The sequence below is a fragment of the Anomaloglossus baeobatrachus genome, chromosome 5 (assembly GCF_048569485.1).
Source record: "Anomaloglossus baeobatrachus isolate aAnoBae1 chromosome 5, aAnoBae1.hap1, whole genome shotgun sequence".
NCBI classification, from domain to species: domain Eukaryota; kingdom Metazoa; phylum Chordata; class Amphibia; order Anura; family Aromobatidae; genus Anomaloglossus; species Anomaloglossus baeobatrachus.
Genome location: NC_134357.1, coordinates 419,376,720 through 419,399,264, shown reverse-complemented (window position 1 = coordinate 419,399,264; position 22,545 = coordinate 419,376,720). Strand labels below are relative to the sequence as shown.

At 46.2% G+C, this 22,545-nt stretch overlaps 1 protein-coding gene across 1 annotated transcript in view; it reads left to right on the top strand.

Moving 5' to 3' along the window:
* CD79B (CD79b molecule) overlaps positions 1-22,545 on the top strand; it is a 66,104-nt gene that overhangs the window by 7,950 nt on the left and 35,609 nt on the right. The window contains exon 2 of the mRNA XM_075347741.1: positions 7,577-7,618. Coding sequence (XP_075203856.1) covers positions 7,577-7,618 — 42 coding nt within the window. The remainder of the gene's footprint in view (positions 1-7,576; positions 7,619-22,545) is intronic.

Below are 22,545 nucleotides of genomic sequence, written 5' to 3'. Positions count from 1 at the left end.
TGTTCCCCGCCACCATCGGTGGCCCCGTGATGTGATCACGGGGTGCCAATGTGTTGCCATGGTAGCATGGGGTCAGCTGATGACCCCTGTCGATGCCATGACTCACTTCATGTGAGACCCAAACTAGCGCCATCACTCACAGGAATGCTGCATTTCTGCTGATCAGAGCAGAAATGAACAAGCGATTGGACTGTGCAGTGATAAAGTCCCCTAAGGGGATTAGTAAAATGAATAAAAAATGTAAAAAAAAAAAAAGTTTTAAAACATATGAAAAAATAAAAAACCTGAAAGTTGAAATCACCCCTCATTCGCCCCATTGAAAATAAAAAACTTAAAAAAAATAGAAATATACACATATTTGGTATTGCCACATTCAGAAATTTCCAATCTATCAAAATATAAAATCAATTAATATGATCGGTACGTGGCGTGGTGAGATAAAAATTCCAAACGCTAAAATTACATTTTTTGGTTGCCAATAAAAGACGCAGCATGTGCACAAAAATGGTATAATTAAAAACGTCAACTCAGGACGCAAAAAATAAGCCATCACTGAGCCCAAGAGCCGGAAAAATGAAAATACTACGGGTCTCTGAAAATACCAACAATAGCATAATTTTTTTTTTTAATTAATTAATTTTTTTTTTTTTTTTTTTTATCCCTTACATAAAAGTAAACCTATACATGCTTGGTATCTATGAACTCGTACTGAGATGAGGCATCATAGGGACACATCAGTTTTACCATATAGTGAACAGGGTGAATAAAAAAAAACTAAAAGCAATAATGCAATTGCACTTTTTTTTTGCAATTTCACCGCACTTGGAATTTTTTTTCCCATTTTCCAGTACACTATATGGTAAAACTCATGGTTTCATTCAACAGTACAAGTAATCCCACAAAAAACAAGCCCTCATATGGCAATATTGACAAAATAAAAAAGTTATGGCTCTCGGAAAAAGGGGAGAAAAAAAACAAAAATGAAAAACGAAAAATCGCACAGGGTTGGGCTTAAGGACATGTTACAGGCAAGATACTTATATGTTTTCAGGAGTTTTTCCAGCAACTTTGCATAGTAATTTGCTTTTAAGTTTCCCAAACAATTAGTTACCACTAATGCAAGTGCTACCCATGCAGCCTTTTCCTTGCTCTGCAACAAAAGAAACAAAATAGTAAAGTTCAACTGTTTTTGTCGCTGGACCAATTTGGCTGCAGAACAGTGTAAATAAATTAGTGATCTGTGTTAAAAGTAAACAGTTAAATCAAAGTACTTGGCATTCAAAAAAGAGAGTATGTGCAGAATTGTATTGTAGGCACTCCAAAAAACAAATGTAACATTTTGGTCCCAAAGCTTGGACCTTTATCTGATACAGCAGAAAGAAAAATTAATATATAAAAATATTAATAGGAAAACATATCCAAAGGAAGGAAAAAAAAAAAGAAATAAAGAAAATGTGACTCAGGTAACAACTCCTGGCAATGGTACATGCTATTGTATAATTGTGTACCAGACAATATTTTTATATAGCATATATCACATTACAAGATAAAATGAATAAATAGTACACTGTGATTGAGGTAATACTTCCAGGCAATTTTCTGCACTATTCCTAATTGAAGTTCACTGCTAGATTTTCAGGTAAGTCTAGATCAGGGGTTTCAAATACGCGGCACACGGGCTGTATGCGTCACTTGAGCTTCTTATTGCCGCCCACAGCCACGTGACCCCATGACTATCGCGGCTGGTAGCCGAAGCAGTCAGCGCTTTATTTCATTTGAATAAACTGCTGGCGCTGTGCAGAGCTCTCTCCAGAACTATACCTAAGGGCTAAGCCACACGGCGAGAAAAACAGTGCGAGTGGAGTGCGATAAAACATCGCATTCCCCTCGGACCAATTCTAGCCTGTGTGTCAGCACACATGAGCGATTATTTTCTCAGCCCTAATCAGACTGAGAAAACAATCGCAGCATGCTGCGATTGTAAGCTGAGTCTCTTTCTCTCGCACCCATTCAAGTGAATGGGGCGAGAGAAAAATCGCACTGCACTCGCGGTACACCGGTGTACTGCTAGTGCAGTGCGAGAATGGCAATAGCCGGCTACGCAGTAGAGAGGGAGAGAAATCCCTCCCTCCCCTCCTGAGTGCCGGCCCGCCCCCCGCAGCTGAGGTCTGCTCGCACGAACGGACCTCAGTTGCAAAGACACAGGCATGACACTCGGCTCTGCTGTACTGCCAGCACGAGCCGAGTCTCATGCAAGTGGATCGCAGTAGTGCCCGTGTGGCCCCAGCCTTAGGCAGCCGCTGGCCAATCACAGGCCAGCAGCTGACGTAGTGATCTGCTGTCATGCGCTGGACTCTGATTGGCCAGCGGCTGCCTCTGGTTTAGGGCTGCAGAGAGCTCTGCGCTGTGCCGCAAGAAGCAGGGAAGAGGACACCGAGGGAATGGAGGAGAGGTGAGAAGAATCTTTTTTTATGCGTATATGAAGAACGGCATATAAGGGGAAATTACTACAGGATGGGACATTACTATAAGATGGGGATAAAGATAGACACATTACTACAAGGAGACCAGGAAGGGCACAGTACTACAATGAGACAAGGATGGACACATTACTACAGGATGGGGACAAAGACTGACACATTTCTAGAGGATGGGGACCAGGATGGGGCATATTACTACAAGGGCACCAGGATGGGGCATTACTACAAGATGAGGACCCCATGGAAAAATTACCGCAAGATGTTGGCCAAAACCATATTACTTACAAAAAGGGGATACAATGTAAAAAAGAAAAAAAGTAAAAAAAAATAATCTAAATAAAGCAAGGACAGTTTTTTACCATTAAAAATGCTTTTTTATATATATATATATATATATATCTCAACTAAAATAAACAATAAAGGTCATGTTATCACCACATCCGTAAAGATTCAAGCTATAAAACTGTACCATAACCCATACAATGAATGACATTTAGAAAGAAAAAAAAAACAAAAACAAGTGAACAATTTTAAAAAAGTGATTCTAAGATGTGTATAAAAAAAAATATATGGTATTATAAAGATGTCACTTTGTCCTGCAAAGAATGTGGCACCCCAACTAAAAAAAAATTCTATACCCAGCCCCAGGGGGTCTAGATCATACAAGTACTGTACATATCAATAACAAGAAACATTAAGATAACAGATACCAATCAACTACTGCTCAAATGTCCTAATAAGTCAGATTTGGTGACTATGAATACACGTCAAAATGTGAGGAACTTAGTTAACATTGTTTTTGTTTTTATCAAAAAACACAAAGCCATCCAACCATGACAAGCTAATCTCAGAGTGCTGATGTACAGCATACATTTATGATTGTATATTGGCCACAGAGCATTTGTGCACCTACATATAGCTTGTATTGAGGGTGGTGCAGCTCTCTCCCGGACTGTGCACTCTTTTCCACCCATTTTTCCCCAAAGTTTTTGTTACGAAGCCAACCTAGTTCCGATCTCTTTCCCCTTTCATCTGAGGCCAGTCTGGACACAAGGAGGGGTGAGTCAATAAGAGGTAGGGACCATCCTTCTTGAAGTACACCTTGACGTGGTTGGAGAGCATTTTTGATCAAACAGCGTAAACTAGGTACCTCCCGTTTTTTACGTGTATAGAATAGCAATACCACCAACTTTTTATTTTTGTAAAATACATACTTGTTGTAAGTCATCACTGAGTCGCCTTTTCTGCTCCGTTGCATTCTCGGAACCTGTTTAACAAACTATCCTACGGATAGGTCAGACAACCCTTTTAAGGAAAAATAAAATGAAACTGAAATCATTCAAATATTATACTACACTGATTTTTTTTTATCAAATCTTTTTTAATCAAACTTGCTATCTAGCTTAATTGATGCTTAAAATGCAATTCTCCATCGGACTCTTAAGCAATGCCAGTTTTCACTGAAAATTAGGAGAAAAGTTAAAAGCTGCTTTACACGCGTCAATTTCTAGTGCGATCGCATGTGCGATCGCACCCGCCCCCATCGTTTGTGCGGCACGGGCAATTTCTTGCCCGTGTCACACAAAGTCGTAAACCCCCATCACACGCACTTACCTTCCAAATGACCTCGCTGTGGGCGGCGCACATCCACTTCCTGAAGGGGGAGGGACGTTCGGCGTCATAGCGACGTCACACAGCGGCTGGCCAATAGAAGCGGAGGGGCGGAGATGAGCGAGACATAACATCCCGCCCACCTGCTTCCTTCCGCATATCCGGCGGGACGCAGGTAAGCTGCAGTTCATCGTTCCTGGGGTGTCACATGGAGCGATGTGTACTGTCTCGGGAACAATGAGCAACCGGCGAGCAGAAGGACGTTCGATTTTTAGGAAATGAGCGACGTGTCAACGAGCCACGATAAGGCGAGTAATTTTGCTTGATCACAGACGCTCGTAGCTGTCACACGCTACGATATGTCAAACGATGCCGGATGTGCGTCACTATCGACGTGACCCCGACGACATATCGGTAGATATATCGTAGCGTGTAACGTGCCCTTAACTGTAAAAGTATACACAACAGTAATTTTGGTCTGATGTTTAGGACTTATAAATTTCCTTGGTTCTTGTGGTAGGAGCTCCATTAAAAAACACAGATATCCCAATGCAGTAGTTAGAAAATCTTGCTAGTTTTGGTTTTTGTGCCAGTTATAGATGGCTACACTGACTTGTTGACAGTTGGGTGGAGCTTTAAGGGGGGGTGTGGCTGATCATGGCGAATCATGTCATCATAAGTGTCATAAATTACAACGGGAATGTAGTCTAGTCTCTGGTGTGCGGCTTGTGACTCTAAATAAATTTACTACAACGCACAATTATTTACTACAACACACAATTAATCAAGTCTCGTGTGCAAAACACCAGTCCCAATACACAGAGGTTATTAAAGGGAACCTGTCACCAGATTTGGTGACTATAAGCTATGGCAACCACCAGTAGGCTCTTATATACAGCATTTTAACATGCTGTATATAAGAGCCCAGGCCGCTGTGTAGAACGTAAAAATGACTTTATAATACTTACCTAAACGGTCGGTACGGTGCAGATGGGTGTCTGTTCTCCGGGTGCGGCGCATCCTCTTTCAGCCATCTTTGTCCTCCTTCTTCTGAAGCCAGGGTGCATGACACATCCTACGTCATGCACACGCTCCGGCATTGAGATCCTGCACAGGCGCACTTTGCTCTGCCCTGAGTAGGGCAGATCAAAGTATTATAGTGCGTATGGCAGATCAAGTATTATACTACGCCTGCGCAGAACCTCAATGCCGGCGCATGTGCATGACGTAGGACGCATCATGCACACAGGCTTCAATAGAAGAAGGACAAAGATGGCTGAAAGAGGAGGCGCCGCACCCGGAGAACGGAGACACCCATCTGCACCGTACTGATCGTTTAGGTAAGTATTATAAAGTCATTTTTGCATTCTACACAGTGGCCTCGGCTCTTATATACAGTATGTTAGAATGCTGTATATAAGAGCCTAGTGGTGGTGGCCGCAGCTTATAGTCACCAAATCAGGTGACAGGTTCCCTTTAAGTTTTGATTTCTCCTTTTACTCTTGCTTAGTTTTTCTTGCTATTCTTGCTTATAATATTGATGAGCTATCCTTTAATTGATCAATATCTGATCTTCTACTAACTGTAAAAATGTCCTTAATTTTTTTTTACAATTGAAAAATAAATTTCCTGAATCAGTCATCTCTAACCAAGGGGCAAAAAAGACCCCCCCATCAAACCATAGTACTTCTAGTAAATGGTTCCCAGTTCAGACATTTCACGTATCTATAGAGGCTGATAGATCAAAGAGTTTACACCAGAAAACTGACCTAAAACAGTTTGTATAGGATTTTGTATTGTGTAACTGACCTGAAGAAGAGGTCGGTTTGACCTCAATATGTGTTGCAATAGAACTACCGAAATTAATCCTATTGTCTGAGAACCCTTGAACCCCGCAGTGTTGCAACTATCACCGCCAAATCTTCAACCGGTTTTTACACCAGTTTTAAGCAGCTCCACCAAATTGGCTGAGCTGGGGAGGAGCCGACATGGAGTTGGGCATGGCTACTGCACTCATCAAATCCATGGAAAGTGTCTCACTGCAGAAATGTAGAAAAAGAACAGAAGACGTGTTCACTCCGCGCTGCTGCTGAAGACTTTCCAGGGGAATATCCAGGACACACCAGAGGAGATAAGTGTTTTTGATTCAATGCATTTCAAAGTCATTACAAGCTTCTTCTTCAGGAAAGAACCACTGTACTTCCTTTACTGACGAAGCAGCTTGTAATGGCTTGAAATGCATTTCATAAAAACCACTTCTTATCTCCAATTCTGTGTCCTTGATCTTGTTTTGGAAATTCTTCAGCAGCAGCACGGAGTGAACACGTCTTCTGTCCTTTATCTGTATTGTCTGCACTGTAGCTACCGCAGCTGCTCCATTATTTAGTGCATGTCTTGTTGTGTGTCACACCTCTTTCTCTTTTATTCCATTTTTACCACATAAGACTGTATGTTGTGCCTTTGCTCCTTAGTGTTTTTTCATTACACCAGAAATGTTACTCCAGTTCGTCACCTGGAGTAACATTTTTGTCAAGACGCAAGTCACTGATTATAAGCGCCAAATTCATTAAGTGGTGTGTGCCTTATGAATTTGGAGCATCATATTTTTGCCCGCCCCTGGTATATGAAACGCCAGTCTTAATGCATGAAAGGCCTTAGCACTGACTGAGTGACCAGAGAATTCTCAGATATCAAACACAATAATAGGGCCAGGGGACCACTGGATCAATGACATACAACTATTACCCCAACCAAAGGTTATGTGGATCTCTTATAAGGGTTACTATTTTGAGCTATAAGATTTTACATTCCCAATCGCAAAATTTATTGTCCAAGTACGGCACATGATGTCTGGACCGGTCAGGAATCTCGTAATCCGGTCAACAGCCTCATATATGCCTATGGTACTGATAACCAGACCAGATGCAGGACTAGTGATGTGAAGTTATCGGGGTCTGAAGTATGAAACCAACCTAATAAAGGTTTGGGGGGTCGGCTCTCAGCTGTGTGTGGAGCCTTTTTGGTAACACCTTTTGGGAGAAAGCTCATTTGTGAACTGTACCACAAATACTTTAGAAGTCATATTTAAAGGGATTCTGTCCCCAGATCTTTGCTCATGAATATGCTGGACTACGGCAGCACACCAAGTAGTCCTCTAATGATAATCTCCTGCTGATTAAACAGTGATTTTATGAAACCTACACTAAGCAGCCCAGTAAGTGACACATTGCTGGAATCAGGATCTCTGCCCTTATATTATGCTGCTCTCAGATTAGGTGGCAAAAACCTTGTGACAGATTCCCTTAAATATGATATGTGTGTGCAGTTTGGGGCGTAAGTGTAAGTATTGGATGAGCCTGTATTTTTGTGGCTTAGCTAACAGTTCAAGGGGAACAGGTTGTGTTCATTCCCCTGAAATTCAATCTAGGGGTCGTACTAATGTAGTAAGAGTTGCTTTCATACCAAGTTTCTTTTTTTATTTGCAGATCAGGGATGTTGTGCAAGGAGTAACAGTTCTGAAGAATCAGGTACATCCTTTTTTTTTTTTTTTCTTTATGAAATGGGAATTTCTCCCTGTCTGTCATTAGGGGCCCCCTGCTGCAACTGAGTTATAATGAAACAGTCTACAGTAGGCTTCTAAGTGCCCCCTTGTGGTGGCTGCAAGTATGTTATCATTTACAGGAGCAATCTGCCGGATTTATTTTATTGACCCGTCTGTTATCAATCATTAGTGTGTGTGTAATTAGTGTATTAAAATACTTACCGGTTACTTTCTTCTGAGCTTATCCGGTCCCTCTTCTGCATCATGTAACCTCAGCGCTTTCTTGCTTTCTCACATAGCGGACTATCTTAAAGGGAACCTGCCAGGTCTTCAAATGTTACAGGGTTAATCTTCAGGTTAATACCATGACAATGCTGTCCAGGTGCCTTACTGAAAGTGCTGTTACTCCTCTTGGAAGCCGCCAGCTTTCAGTCGTTAAAGGGGTATTCCATCTCCAAGATCCTATCCCAATTTGTAGTAGGTGTAATAAGAATATTAACAAATACCTCCAATTAGAAATGTAGTATAGTTCTCCTGCTATAGCCTTGTCTCTTACCTCATGTGCAAGGTATTGTAGCTTGAGATTAGAACGACGTGTCAACGATCAACGATATGGTGAGTATTTTTGATCGTTAGCGGTCGTTCGTATGTTTCACACGGAACGACGTCGCTAACGAGGCCGGATGTGCGTCACGAATTCCGTGACCCCTACGACATCTCGTTAGCGATGTCATTGTGTGTAAAGTGGCCTATAGTGCTGTCTGTGTGAGGGGAGATTTTCCACAGGCAATACCAAATGGGCAGCACCAACGGGCACACCGAAAATACGGTTGTGTGACCAAAGCCTCGGGGTGATCTGCTACAAAAAAGCCATTGGCATATGACGTATAAAGATGGTTTTCATATTAAGTCCCTGTGCACACACTGCGTTTTTACCCGCGTTTTTGCTGCAGAAATGTCTTGAGAAAATGGTTGTAACCTTTCTGCAGACATTCCCCAGCAAAACCTATAGAAAAAAAAAAATATCTGTGCGCACACTGCGTTTTTTTCTCAAGAAAATTTTTTCTGCAGAATTTCTTGAGAAATAGAATGTGCATGTCACTTCTTTTCTGCAGGCACCTGCGTTCGTAGCCATAGATAATGGTAAAAAAACGCAGGGACCACCTTGCGGAGAAAAAACCACCAAAAACGCGTCAAAACGCATCAAAAACGCACGCGTTCTTGGTGCGTTTTTTGAACGCAAGTGCGCTAATCTTTCAGACTCTAAAGAAATTTCTTGAGAAAAATCCTTTTTCGAGTGCGCACAGGGCCAAAAGATAGTTCTAAGACAGTAGGGATACTTAAAATGCACAATAAAGTGAGGGTTTTTTTATCAATTACTTTTTTCTTTTTGGTCAGTGATTCTTAATTCCTAAAATTAACATGCTCATTTTCCAATAAATTTCTCTATTGGACTTAAAGGTAAAAAATGTTAAAATATCCGAATAAAAAGAAAACATGCCATTGTGTGAAGAAAGCCTAAATCTGAATTCAGTTATCAGTGTTTCATGGTCCATATACTGACCACAAAGCATGTACTGATTGCGGTTCTCCTATCCTGAACTGACAATGCATAGGCATGCTAAGCGCGATGGGTCCAAGCTTTGAAGTTAGCATATGGACCATGAAACACAGATGTCTGGATTAAACCTCAGGTTAATTTCACACACATTTGTCAGGGTCAAAGTGCTGACTGCAATACACGGACTAAACACGTGTTTTCTGCAGTCAACTCGATAGCCTCATATTTATATATATATATATATATATATACACACATATGGCTGTCTACTTTGAGTCAGAAAGCCCATAGCTGATCTGTGCGTCGCAGCCCGCACTCTGACCACAAAACGAGAATGTGTGAAACCGGCCACGGACTACAGTCACAAGTGGAAAGAATATCCTTTCTTCTTTTTCTATCTGTCCCTGGCTTACAACATAAATCAGAATCTGCATGTGTGATTCCAGCTTAAAGCTTTAATTCTAATAAAAGACCATGCACAAAAACATGTTATTTAATATTTCCATGTATCTCTCAAGAGAATAGTCATTTCAATAAATAACAGTTTCCACAGAGTTATTTTTAGGACTGGATGACAATATAACTAAAATGGAAAAAGATGTGCTATGTCTGCGATAAACATTTTTTAAAAATAAAATCACAGTACTATTGATTAGTACCACACATTTATCTACACCCCCAATTTCAAAAACTTGGGTCACAGTGTAAAACATAAAGAAAACAAGAATGCGATAATAATAGCCATTTTTTATTCACAGATCAGAAGTAGAGATTGTCGAATAGTAACTATCCGTATTCGGATAATGCTTACCCAATACCGAGTACTATTCCAGTATTCGTCACAGCAAGAAAAATGCATGGGTTCACCATTGACTTGCATTAGGTTTGTTATTCGTGCCAAATCCCGGAATAGTACTTTGGGATCGTTACGAATAATCCGAACATGAATAGTTACTATTCGCCCATCACTAATTAAAAGGTGAATATTCCATTTCATTTGAAAAAATTAACACATCTTAAAAGAGTTGGGCCTGGGCCAGGTCTAGCATTGTGGAGCATCCTTGCTTACTTTTACAACAGTCTGTAGATGCATGGACTGAGTAGACAATTTTTGGAGTTCTGGGAGAAGAATGTTGCCCCATTCTTGTATGATGTAGGATTCTCGCTGCCCCTGATTCCATGGTCTTTGCTGGATTTTTTGTTTCATAATGTGCCAAATGTTTTCTGCTGGCAAAAGGTCTGGACTGCCGGCGGTCAGTTCACCACCCAAACGTCTTGTAGTAAGCCATACTGTTGTGATGGGTGCACTATGTGGTTTAGCATTGTCTTACTGAAATATGTAAGGCCTCACCTGAAATAGATATTGTCTGGATGTGAGCAGATTTTGTTGAAAAGCTTCTATATAATGCTCAGTATTGATAGTGCCTTCCAAGATGTGTGAACTGCCTATGCTATAGGCATGGCCAGCCTTAGCTATGTGCGACCTGTGCAATCACACAGGTCGCTGGCTGCCAGACTGCCGTGGGAGCGACAGTGTCAGGTGTAAACTACTGTGTGGACTGATCGCTTCTGCACCTCTGCCATTATTAATGTCTCCATTCTGTGATTTCCCTCTCTATGTGGAGAGGAACAGGGCAGCTCAGCAGAGAGGAAGATCAGTGTTCCACATTGCCTCCTGCTCTCCCAGTGAGCCTCTCATCTTCTCTGCTGAGCAGTCCTGCTCCAGTCCTTTCCCCACAGTGAGGGAAATCACAGGCTGGAGACATTAATCTCAGCAAAGGCACAGCAGTGATCAGAGCACACAGTAGCAGCTGAAGCACTGAGAGTAAGTGCGAAACGGCCGTCGTCTGACGTGTCGGGTCGGGTGGTCCTCTCCCTCTCCGCCAGCCGCACATATGTAACCACCACATTTGAATAAAGAACCTCCTGCACAGCAAGAACTGGTGAGTGCCATTTTTCCTTCAAAAATTCACACAGTAGTTTTCACATGACACTGTCGCTCCCATTGCAGTCTGGCGGCATTTTTTTAAGTTGAGGAACCTTTTTTTTTATAAAATTTTCCCAAAAGTTTTAGATGTATATGTTCACAGAGTGGGGAATCTCTGATCATTATCATACCTCAGTTTTGGGACTCGATCCGGTCACCTTGCTTGGTGATTGATTTCCTTTCCTGCTGAGACACAGCCTGTTCAGTCACTCTCCAATCTATCTCCAAACTATCTGCTGATAGTTCTCTTATCTTTGCTTTTCTTCCCTTGCTTTGCCACTAGTCAGTTGTTCTCACATTTCTATTTTGTCTCTGTCCTATCACATCCTGGGTGGGGCTATTTATACTCAACTTGCACCTGTCTTCTTTACTGGCTATATTTCTAGATGGATTTCAGCTAAGGAGTTCCAGCCTTGCTAGGAAAATCCCTTGAGACTAAAGGCCGCTTTACACGCTGCAATATTGTGACCGATATCGCAAGCATGCGTACCCGCCCCCATCGGTTGTGCGTCACGGGCAAATCGCTGCCCGTGGCGCACAACATCGCGCGGACCCGTCACACTACTTACCTGCCTAGCGACGTCGCTGTGATCGGCAATCCGCCTCCTTTCTAAGGGGGCAGTTCGTTCAGCATCACAGCGACGTCACAGCAGCGTCACTGAACCGCCGCCCAATAGTGGAGGGGCGGAGATGAGCAGGACGTAACATCCCGCCCACCTCCTTCCTTCCTCATTGCGGTCGGCCGCAGGTAAGGTAAGGTTCCTCATTCCTGCGGTGTCACACATAGCGATGTGTGCTGCCGCAGGAGCAACGAACTACGTACACCGAGCAGCAGCGATACTCGAGAATAGGGGGGCATGTCACCGATGAGCGATTTTGAACCTTTTTGCGACGATTCAAAATCGCTCATAGGTGTCACACGCAACGACATCGCTAAAGCGGCCGGATGTGTGTCACAAATTCCATGACCCCAACGAGTTCGCTTGAACGATGTCGTAGCGTGTAAAGCCCGCTTAAGTCTGGTTTTGTTTGCACGCCTGCATTTGTTGATTCAGGTTCTACCTTGAATAGAATTGATCAAGACTTAAGGGTGCTTTACACGTTGCAACATCGCTAGCGAATGCTAGCGATGTTGCGAGCGATAGCACCCGCCCCCGTCGTTCCAGCGATATGTGGTGATCACTGCCGTAGCGAATATTATCGCTACGGCAGCATCACACGCACATACCTTGTCAGCGACGTCGCTATGACCGCCGAACAATCCCTCCCTCAAGGGGGAGGTGCATTTGGTGTCATAGCAACGTCACTGCGGCGTCACTAAGCGGCCGGCCAATAGAAGCAGGGGGGCGGAGATGAGCAGGACGTAACATCCCGCCCACCTCCTTCCTTCCGCATTGCCGGTGGACGCAAATAAGGAGATGTTCGTCGTTCCTGCGGTGTCACACATAGCGATGTGTGATGCCGCAGGAACGACGAACAACATCGCTACGTACGAGACGATTTTTGGTTTTAGGACGACCTCTCCAAAACCAACGATTTTTGTCTCTTTTGCGATCGTTTAAGGTCGCTTGTACGTGTTACACGCTGCAATGTCGCTAACGGCGCCGGATGTCCGTCACAAACACCGTGACCCCGACGATAAATTATTAGCGATATCGCAGCATGTAAAGTACCCTTTAGTGTAGAGTGTAGATATGATTTCTCCTTTCTCAACTTTCCCATTTAAGTTTCTGCTCTTGATAATTGTCTTCTTTCCCAAAATCACATGTATATGAAGGTGGAGAATGTATGTATGAAGGTAGGAGGATTACACACTGAATCCTTCTCATTTATGGTTCTACCTTCTCTGCCTGCAAAGGTAGTGCTAGTCCTGCTATGGTTATTTAAACACAATCCAGTCATCAATTGGGAGACCCAAGAGGTTAGGTTATGGGCTGATTCCTGCTTTTCTGGGTGTCTCTTGTGATCCTCAGCTCCCATAACATGTCTCCCCATATCTAAGAATGTTAAAGATGATGTTTTGTCTCATAGTATTGTCCCAGAATTGAGGGATAAAGAACCATTCAGGGTTCTTGGTGAAGGGGTGGTGCTTGGTGCTCTGAGAGCAGATGTCAGACAGCACATTCAGATTGCTCAGGACAGTGCGCTGGAAGATTTACCTATAAACAATCTCTATGTGCTGCACTCTTTGCAAGTAAATCTGCTTTAAGAAATGCATGCTTCTGTTTTAGCAGGGCATTCAGATTTTTCTGCCATGTGGAGGTGACTTTCTAGTTCTTTTTGGTGGCAGAATGCTTGTAAGGATACTGAAGAGTATGTACGTAATTGCATAGTGTGTGCCAGGACCTCTCCACGGGATTCCAGAGGGTTTACTCTTGCCTAGCGCAGTTGTGACGCAACCCGGTACACACTTGACCGTGGACTTTGTTGCTGATCTGCCTAACTCGGAGGAAGAGAGACTTACTTCCCGATTAAATAAAATTAGGAAGGAGGTAAGAGGAGGTCTTTTGAATATAATGATCAGGTCACAAAAGGTGAATGCTCCTGTGTTTAGGGTGGGGTAGTTTGTGCGGTACTAACAAAATCTACTTGTTAAATTGGCATCTTGGAGGTTTGCCCCCGAATTTGGAGGTCCTTATAGGATTATTGAAGTTTTGAATTTTGTGATGGTTAAATTTCAACTCCCTTTTGGCTGGAAGAAAAAAAAACTCCTTTCATTTTTCCCTTTTAACCCCTTCATGACCTATGATATACGGTACTGGTATGTCATAGGCATAGATCATGTACTTCCATTTGATGTGGGCTTGAGCAGCATGCCTGCATGTTTCCCTGCACATGTTGGCTGATCGTATCAGCTGACATGTACCAATAAGAGTGGCGAATATATCAGAGATCCACCAGCTGCTTTTAAAGGGATTGTCCACTACTAGGACAAACCCCTCTGATTCCACGTTTTCTCCAGGTAAAATAATAATGCCTATATCACTACCTGTACCGGCACCCTTCCAGCGGTGTCCGGGCCTGTGGTGCCGGGGCTCACGTGGGGTTGTGACGTCACTTGAGCCCCACGTCCAATGAGCACCTGCTTCCTCGCCTTCTGACCAAACGAGTTAAATCAACAGGATTTGAGCGCTGTGGCTGCTAGAAGGGTGCCAGTACGGGAAGGAGTATAGGCTTTAGTATTACAACAAAAACAGCCACTGGATAGGGTATACAGAAATTAATTATTGATATACCTAGGTAACCCAGCAAAGATATAATAATAATTACGCCTAAAAATCAACTATAAAATAAATATGGTTAAAATACCAAACACACAAAAAGAAAAAAATGCGCAGCATGCGCCACAGTTCTTAAGGTGTTAACCTTTGTGCTGCCTATTAGTCTTGTAAGGCTTATCATACAACAAGGACACCAATATTAGTAACGTTAATTATCTGCAGCAAATTTTACATAGAACATTATCTACCTCATATCAGAGGAAAAAAAAAGGAACGGTCTCACCAGTCTTCAAGTAGACCTAATATTACATCTCTTTTCCGCTGCCAGATAGTATGACATTCATCAGATCCCCCGGTCTTCCCAGGTATTAACATAGGATCTAACCCAATTTGTCATACAAACACAATTCACATCTGGACTCCACTCTCGACGCGTTTCATCATCCTCAGGACAGCGAATAGACAATGTGTCTACATATAAGTTCGTGTCCAGAATAGGACAGACACATGCCGCTGTAAATAAGAAAAATTCACTCTTACTATCATTAATTCAAAAAAAGCTAACCGTAGCCAATGTAATTATGAGCAGTGTACTTACTGAAATCCCGACACCTGGCACGCATGAACACTGCACAGTCGTGCCGCCGCCAAGCACCGCTCTTTTAAAGAATACTAGCTGCCGCCATGGTGTGTGACGTCAGGTCCGCCCATCAGTTCCCCGCCCCCATTTACGGGCCGCCCACTGATGAGACGCACACGTTATCTAGGGACATAACTTATGGAATGCATTAGCCGGTGCAGATTCAGATTAACGTCCCCACATACATCAGAATCGCGATATTAAACTGCTACCCCTAGCACAAGGGAAATTGCTTCTTGATGTATATAACCGGGCGGCTGAAGCCCAGAACTAGTCCCAAAGAGGTTGTAGATGAGTAGATCCCAGTCACAAAAACAATAATCCAGATGGGAATATGACCAGATATCTTAAGGACAGTAAATATCATGATTGTTAGACAATATTCAGAGGGCAAATGAAAACTTCAATGTTAAGGGATCCCTGACAGAATCAAACAAAACTACCAGAAAATAAATATGCATGTGTAGAGAAGAGGGGACAACAGAGGGCCATCAGAAAATAGGAGGAAAAACCCACACCATACTACCCTAAGGATAAATGACTATCACTTAAGGATTACCCCTGCCTACATGTGGGGGCCGGCACCCTAAAGAGAACGGTGAGTGGAGCCCCCACTCGGTCGTCGAATGTCCCTTCTAGCTAATCCTAACAATAACCTATACAAAGGGTGCAAAAGATAGTGCTTCATTCAGGCCCAAGGGTTTTACTGTTTTAAGCCAGAAAATCCACTTCGTCTCCTGTCTGAGTATTCTATTGTCCCAATCTCCTCCTCTCGCAAGTGGTGGTATTACATCAAGGCCCTGAAAATAAACCACATTAGGGTCGCCTCCGTGCTTCTCATTGATATGCCGTGCCAGTGGGGTATCAAGTTTTAATCTGATATCACGGAGATGTTCTCCCACTCTTCTAAATTATCTTTTTGTTTTTCCAATATATTCCTTTTGGCAGCTACACGTGGCTTTATAAATGACCCCCTTAGTTCTGCAGTTGATAAATGTCTTTATCTCGTATTGTTTTCCAGTGACATTGGAAATAAACTGCTTTCTTGTTTTGATAGAACCACAGGCCACACACCCGCTGCATCTAAAACACCCTTTAATGTTGCTGGAAAGCCATGTTTTAATGGGGGATTCAAAATGGTTGTGCACCAGTCTTTCTTTCAAAGAACGTGCCCTCTTATAGGTAATGGCAGGTAGCAATGGTAAAGCAGGGGCAATATCCTCATCCATTCTTAGAATGGACCAGTGTTTCCCCAAAATCTTACGAACCTCCTCTGCACCGTTATTGAATGTGGCAATAACCTCTTCTTTTTTTGCCTCCTGTGGGAGAGCATTCAGAAGGGATGTCCTGTTCTTTAGTTTAACTTCTGAGAAGGCCTGGTTAATTATCCTCTCCGGATAACCCCTATTTTGCAGTCTACCGCTCAAATCCTCAGATTCTCTCAAAAAATTTTATCCTCTGAACAGTTCCTTTTCATTCTGAGAAATTGTCCCTTTGGGATCCCCTTCTTGAGATTCACCGGGTCAATAGTGAGTTGGTAGCGGTAGGTTTTCGGTAGGTACTGGTGATAATGTCACCTACTTCATTTCTCTCAATAAAGACATCCAAAAAAGGCAACCTCTCCTTGTTGACCTCATAGGTAAACTTCAGTCCCAGCAAATTGGCATATAGTATTGCCACCATCTCCGAATGCTCCATCTCTGTTACTCTCCACAACATAAATACATCATCGATGTATCGACACCACAAAGTGATTTTTTCCTCTGGATGAGTGACTCTTCTCCGAAGACAAAAGTCTCTTCCCAGTCCAGGGTTAAATTAGCATACGATGGGGCACTAGGGCTCCCCATCGCGGTACCCCTGAGCTGGTGGAAGAAGTGTCCGTTAAACATGAACGTATTACATTTTAGACCAAAGTCAAGTAACTCCAAGATGAAACGATTATGGTTGTCAAACTGTCTCCCCCTACTTTTTAGGTAGCACTCAACTGCTTTTAAGCCAACACCATGTTTAATTAATGAATAAAGTGACTCCACATCTATACTGACAAGCAGGGTACCATCTTCAATTGTCACTCCCTCCAGTTTCTTCAACAGATCAGTGGTGTCTCTAAAGGCCCCGTCACACACAACGAGATCGCTAACGATATCGTTATTGAGTCACAGTTTCTGTGAAGCAGTAAAAATCCCGTTAGCGATCTCGTTATGTGTGACACCTGTCACGAACCACCGGGGGGGTCACTCAGAAATCCCCCGCGCTGGCTACCAGTACGTCACAATCGGGGGGTAACAAGTGGGGGTCACCCCTCCTTTATACCTCCCGACCGACAGACAGAGCACGTGACGCGCTCTCTAGCGCCCCTCTTATAGTCAGGCCAATTATGGAATTGCCCGACAATAAGCAAGGAGGCCGCTATACTACTTATGCCGATTATTGAAGGGTCCCCGGTGAGAGTAGGGTATATATTCCCCCGACCTCCGCGGGCGGAATATATAAAATCTCCCCGAATCTCACTGGCCTCCCCACAATAATCCTTGGCACAACTCGCTGCCACCAACCGCTTCACGGTAACTATTAGCCGAACACACAGACGTGGGATTCAAGATCGAGATAACAGAACAGCCCAAGATTAATTATATAATTTAATCAGTCTAAAGCACACTAGAAACTACAATATATACAATAGGGGATCTACAGAATATACAGTTATGTCAGAGTACAGTTACAGATAAAGCATGGTTTACAAACAGGCATACACAGTTCCAGCAGTTACCTTGTGCGTCTGGCCACAGGGGGGCGCCGTGGACCAGGTTTCTAGGATCCTTCCCACAGATGTTTCCTACACGTGACCCCTGGCGAAAGAACACTGGAAAATGGCCGAAGTAGGGTTATCAACCTGGGCAAATCCAGGTCCCCTCCTACCTTAGTGACCTCACAGGGAAGCACTGCCACTCCCCCTGCATGGAGTCAGAGTAATATCCCAGAAGGGGCTATTACCTGCAACTCCGGACTGGGAGGTCCGATCGGGATGGTTCTGGTGCCATCAGATCCACCCGGGTCCCCTCTGCATTTTGAGTCCAAGCACGACTCGTTTACCGGACTCCTACTAGCAGTGCTCTATATCTCGCCGCCCCAGGGTGCCATATACACTCCGAGGATATGCACAGATTCGGCTCGAAGTCCCGATTCTAACGATGTAGGGGGTGTATGGCTGAGACGCACGGTAATATCATAACTGGGTATGATATTACGGAGCCAGCAGTATGCTCTCCTGTGGTGATTAGCTTCCTTTTGGTTTTGCCAGGTCACTGTCCACTTTCTTTGATGAGCGGACACAGCACCCAGGGGCTCTTCCTCTCTCTCTTTGTTTTAGAGGCCTGAGAGAACACTAATCTCCATATCAGAGGAGATGGCTGTTGGAGGTGTAAGTGGAACACAGACCAGTTCCTTTGACACCTATCTGCTAAACAAACCGTTTATCCCTGTGGTAAATTTTCTGATTGAAGGAGTTGTGTGAAGGAAAGGGGGGGTGACACCAGGAGAGGGCTTCCTGACATAACTTGAATATCATGATTTATCGTCATATCTCCGGATTTACCTCACACCTCCCCCCTTTAGAGGGCGCTAGGGGGCAGCACACTCCGGTGTTCCCCCGTGCGCCCGTCCGCGACCTCTCCTTGTTGGGACAGCCCGTCTGCGTTACCGTGGTCACGGCCCCTTTTGTGTCGAATGGTGAAGTTGTATTGCTGGAGCGCCAGGCTCCATCGCAACAACCTGCCATTCGTCCCGGAGACAGTGTGTAACCAGCTGAGGGGATTGTGGTCCGTCTCCACGATGAAGTGGCGCCCGTATAGATAGGGTTGCAGATGCTGCAGAGCCCACACTATGGCTAGGCATTCCTTCTCCATTGTGGAGTAGGCCACTTCCCTTGGTAACAGCTTCCTGCTCAGGTACAAGACTGGGTGCTCTTGGCTCGCAGAGTCCACCTGGCTGAGCACCGCACCGAGGCCGAAGTCACTGGCGTCGGTCTGTACTACAAACGGCCGCGTGAAGTCGGCTGCCTGTAGCACGGGCGGGCTGGACAGGGCGTCCTTTAGGGCCCGGAAGGCTGTCTCGCAGTCCACTGTCCAATCGACTGCAGAGGGCAGCTTCTTCTTGGTGAGGTCCGTCAAGGGCTTTGCCAGGCTACTATAGCATGGAACAAACCTCCTATAGTACCCAGCGGTCCCCAAGAAGGACATCACCTGCTTCTTGGTCCTGGGGGTGGGCCAGGATGCGATGGCTTCCACTTTCTCAGGCTCGGGCTTCAGTGTTCTCCCGCCTACCCGGTGACCGAGGTACTGGACCTCGCTCATGGCCAGCTGACACTTTCCCGGCTTGATGGTCAAACCTGCCTGGTGGATCCGCCTGAGCACCTGTGCTAGATGCTCTAGGTGATCTTCCCAGGTGGGACTGAAGACGGCAATGTCATCCAGGTACGCGGCCGCGTACCCTTCAAGTCCCTTGAGCAGGGTGTTGACCATCCGCTGGAAAGTGGCAGGGGCATTCCTCATCCCGAATGGCATCACCGTGGACTCGTACAGTCCAAATGGGGTAATAAAGGCAGAGCGTTCCCTGGCCTTGCGAGTCAGGGGGATCTGCCAATATCCCCGACTCAGATCCATGATGGTCAGGTACTGAGCCCCGGCCAACTGATCGAGCAGGTCATCGATGCGTGGCATTGGGTACGCATCGGCGACCGTGACAGCATTGAGTCCCCTGTAGTCCACGCAGAACCGAGTGGTTCGGTCCTTCTTAGGGACGAGGACTACAGGCGAGGCCCAAGCGCTGTTGGATGCCTGGATCACCCCCAGCTTCAGCATCTCGTCAATCTCCTGGCGCATGTGTTGCTGCACCTCCAGGGAGACCCGATATGCTGAACGCCGGATCGGGGGATGATCCCCAGTGTCCACGTGATGGACAGCCAAGTCAGTCCTTCCGGGCTGGTTGGTAAACAACCCCCGGAAGGGGTGTAGGGTGGCCCACAGCTGGGACCGTTGGTCCTCCAAGAGCTGGTGGCCAACCTCCACATCCTCAATGGATCCGCCTGCCCTAACCTGGGCTAGCATATCCAAGAGGGTTTCCGCTTCTCCCTCCTCGGGCAGGTTGCACACGGGGAGCGCACATGCCTCCCGCTCATGATGTGCCTTCATCATGTTCACATGGAAGGGCTTCCGCCTTCCACAGGCAGGGTCCAGGGTGACCAGGTACGTCACAGGGTTGAGCTGCTGGTACACGAGGTATGGGCCTTCCCAGGCTGCCTGAAGCTTGTCTTGTGGTACGGGGACCAGTACCCACACCTTTTGACCCACTTGGTAGGTCCTCTCACAAGCGTTCTGGTCGTACCAACGCTTCTGATCGGCCTGGGCTTGAGCCATATTGTCGTGTACCAGTTGCGTCAAGGCCTGCATTTTGTCCCGGAAGCGCATGACATACTCGATAACCGACACTCCAGGGGTGGCCAAATCCCCTTCCCAAGCCTCTTTCACCAGAGCCAGGGGGCCCCGCACACGTCGCCCGTACAGGAGTTCAAACGGTGAGAATCCTGTTGAGGCCTGTGGAACCTCCCGGTAAGCAAATAACAGGTGTGGGAGATACCGCTCCCAGTCACGCCCATGGGAGTCGACCAACATCTTAAGCATCTGCTTTAAGGTGCCATTAAACCGCTCGCACAGGCCATTAGTCTGTGGATGGTACGGGCTGGCCACCAGATGTCGCACCTGGACTTGCTTACAGAGGGCCTCCATCAGCTGGGACATGAATTGGGTCCCCCGGTCAGTGAGCATTTCCTGGGGAAAACCCACTCGGGAGAAAATCTCCAGCAATGCGGTGGCCACCTTGTCAGCCCGAATGGACGACAAGGCCACTGCTTCTGGGTACCGGGTGGCATAGTCCACTACCGTCAGTATGAAGCGTTTCCCGGAGCTGCTGGGGATGGCCAGCGGGCCGACCAGATCCACAGCCACCCTCCTGAAAGGCTCATCGATGATGGGCAGAGATACCAGTGGGGCTTTGGGGTGTGGCCCCGCCTTCCCCACTCTCTGACAGGTTTCACACGAACGGCAGTAGGCAGCCACATCAGCCCCCATTTTTGGCCAGTAGAAATGCTGGTTTAACCTGGCCTTGGTCTTAGCGATCCCTAGGTGTCCGGCCATCGGAATCTCATGTGCGATCCGCAACAACTCCGTCCGGAACGGATAGGGTACCACTAACTGTCGGTCCCTGGGCCACGACTCCGGTGAACCCTGCTGGACCGTGACCCGGTACAGCCGTCCTTGGTCCCAGACCACTCGCTCCGGGTCCGAGTCCGAGGGAGGTTGTGCCGCCTGCACCTTTAGAGCTTTCAGGCTGTCGTCAGCTTCTAACGCTGCCTGAAACCCCTGACTAGATGTGGCCAGAATCGACGAGACTGTCACATCTTCGGTCAGTACCCCGGGACCTGTGTCCTGGCCTCCGCCTGACTCGGCTGCCACTTGGTCAGAAGGGGAAGAGCTATCGGACCTCCGGGAGGCCCCTTGGCTTCCAGCACTCCCACTGCGGGTGACAGCGGCCACAGCCGCTGCGAACGTGGGTCGTGCCTGCTCCTCCTCCGTTCCTGACCAAGTCGCCGGTTCAGGCAGACCTACCTGGATTCCTGACACCCCGGTTGTGGGGGAACCATGTACCGAGATCTTACCTGGGAGCACTTCCGCTCCGGGACCGGCCCCAATCTCACCTGCCTGTTCCCCCCCTGCAGCAACAGAACCCCGCTGTGAAATCTCTGGGGACCCCACATTTGCTGTGGTAGCCCCCACCCCACACACTGGTTCTCCCCCTGCAGCACCCTGCTCTCTGCTTATCCCTGCAGAGGGCAGCAGATCCCAGCTCACTGGCTGATCACTTGTAGAGGCATGGTCACACCTTTCTTTGACCCCCTCCCCTGTCACAGCTGCAGCTGTGTGTGTGTCTATGGTGTCTATGCAAGCAGAAGTATCAGAGTTCACTCCCTCCTCCCTTACATCATTCATAGATAACACATTAACATTGTCCGGAGGCCTGTCAGTACTGGCTGAAGGTTCAGCCCTTGGGGGGGGCCCAAACTGGGAGGTTATCTGCCCCAAATCTGTCCCAAGTAGCACGTTTGCAGGGATCCGATCAGTTACCCCCACCTCTCTCACCCCTCGCCCTGCGCCCCAGTCCACATAAATGCCAGCAACAGGCAGCGCCGGGTCAATGCCTCCAATCCCGGAGACAGCGAGGGTTTTTCCAGGTATCAAGTCTTGGGGGGACACCATCTCAGGCCGCACCAGAGTCACCTCCGAGGCGCTGTCTCGCAGTCCTATGGTCACAGACCGGCCGACGGTGACAGGTTGGAAGCTGTCCAGGGACCTACCACCACCCCCACCCACACAATACACCTTGGGCGGCCCTTGGGACGGGGACGGAGCCGGGGCCTTGGGACGCTGAGGGCACATGGCCTTGAAGT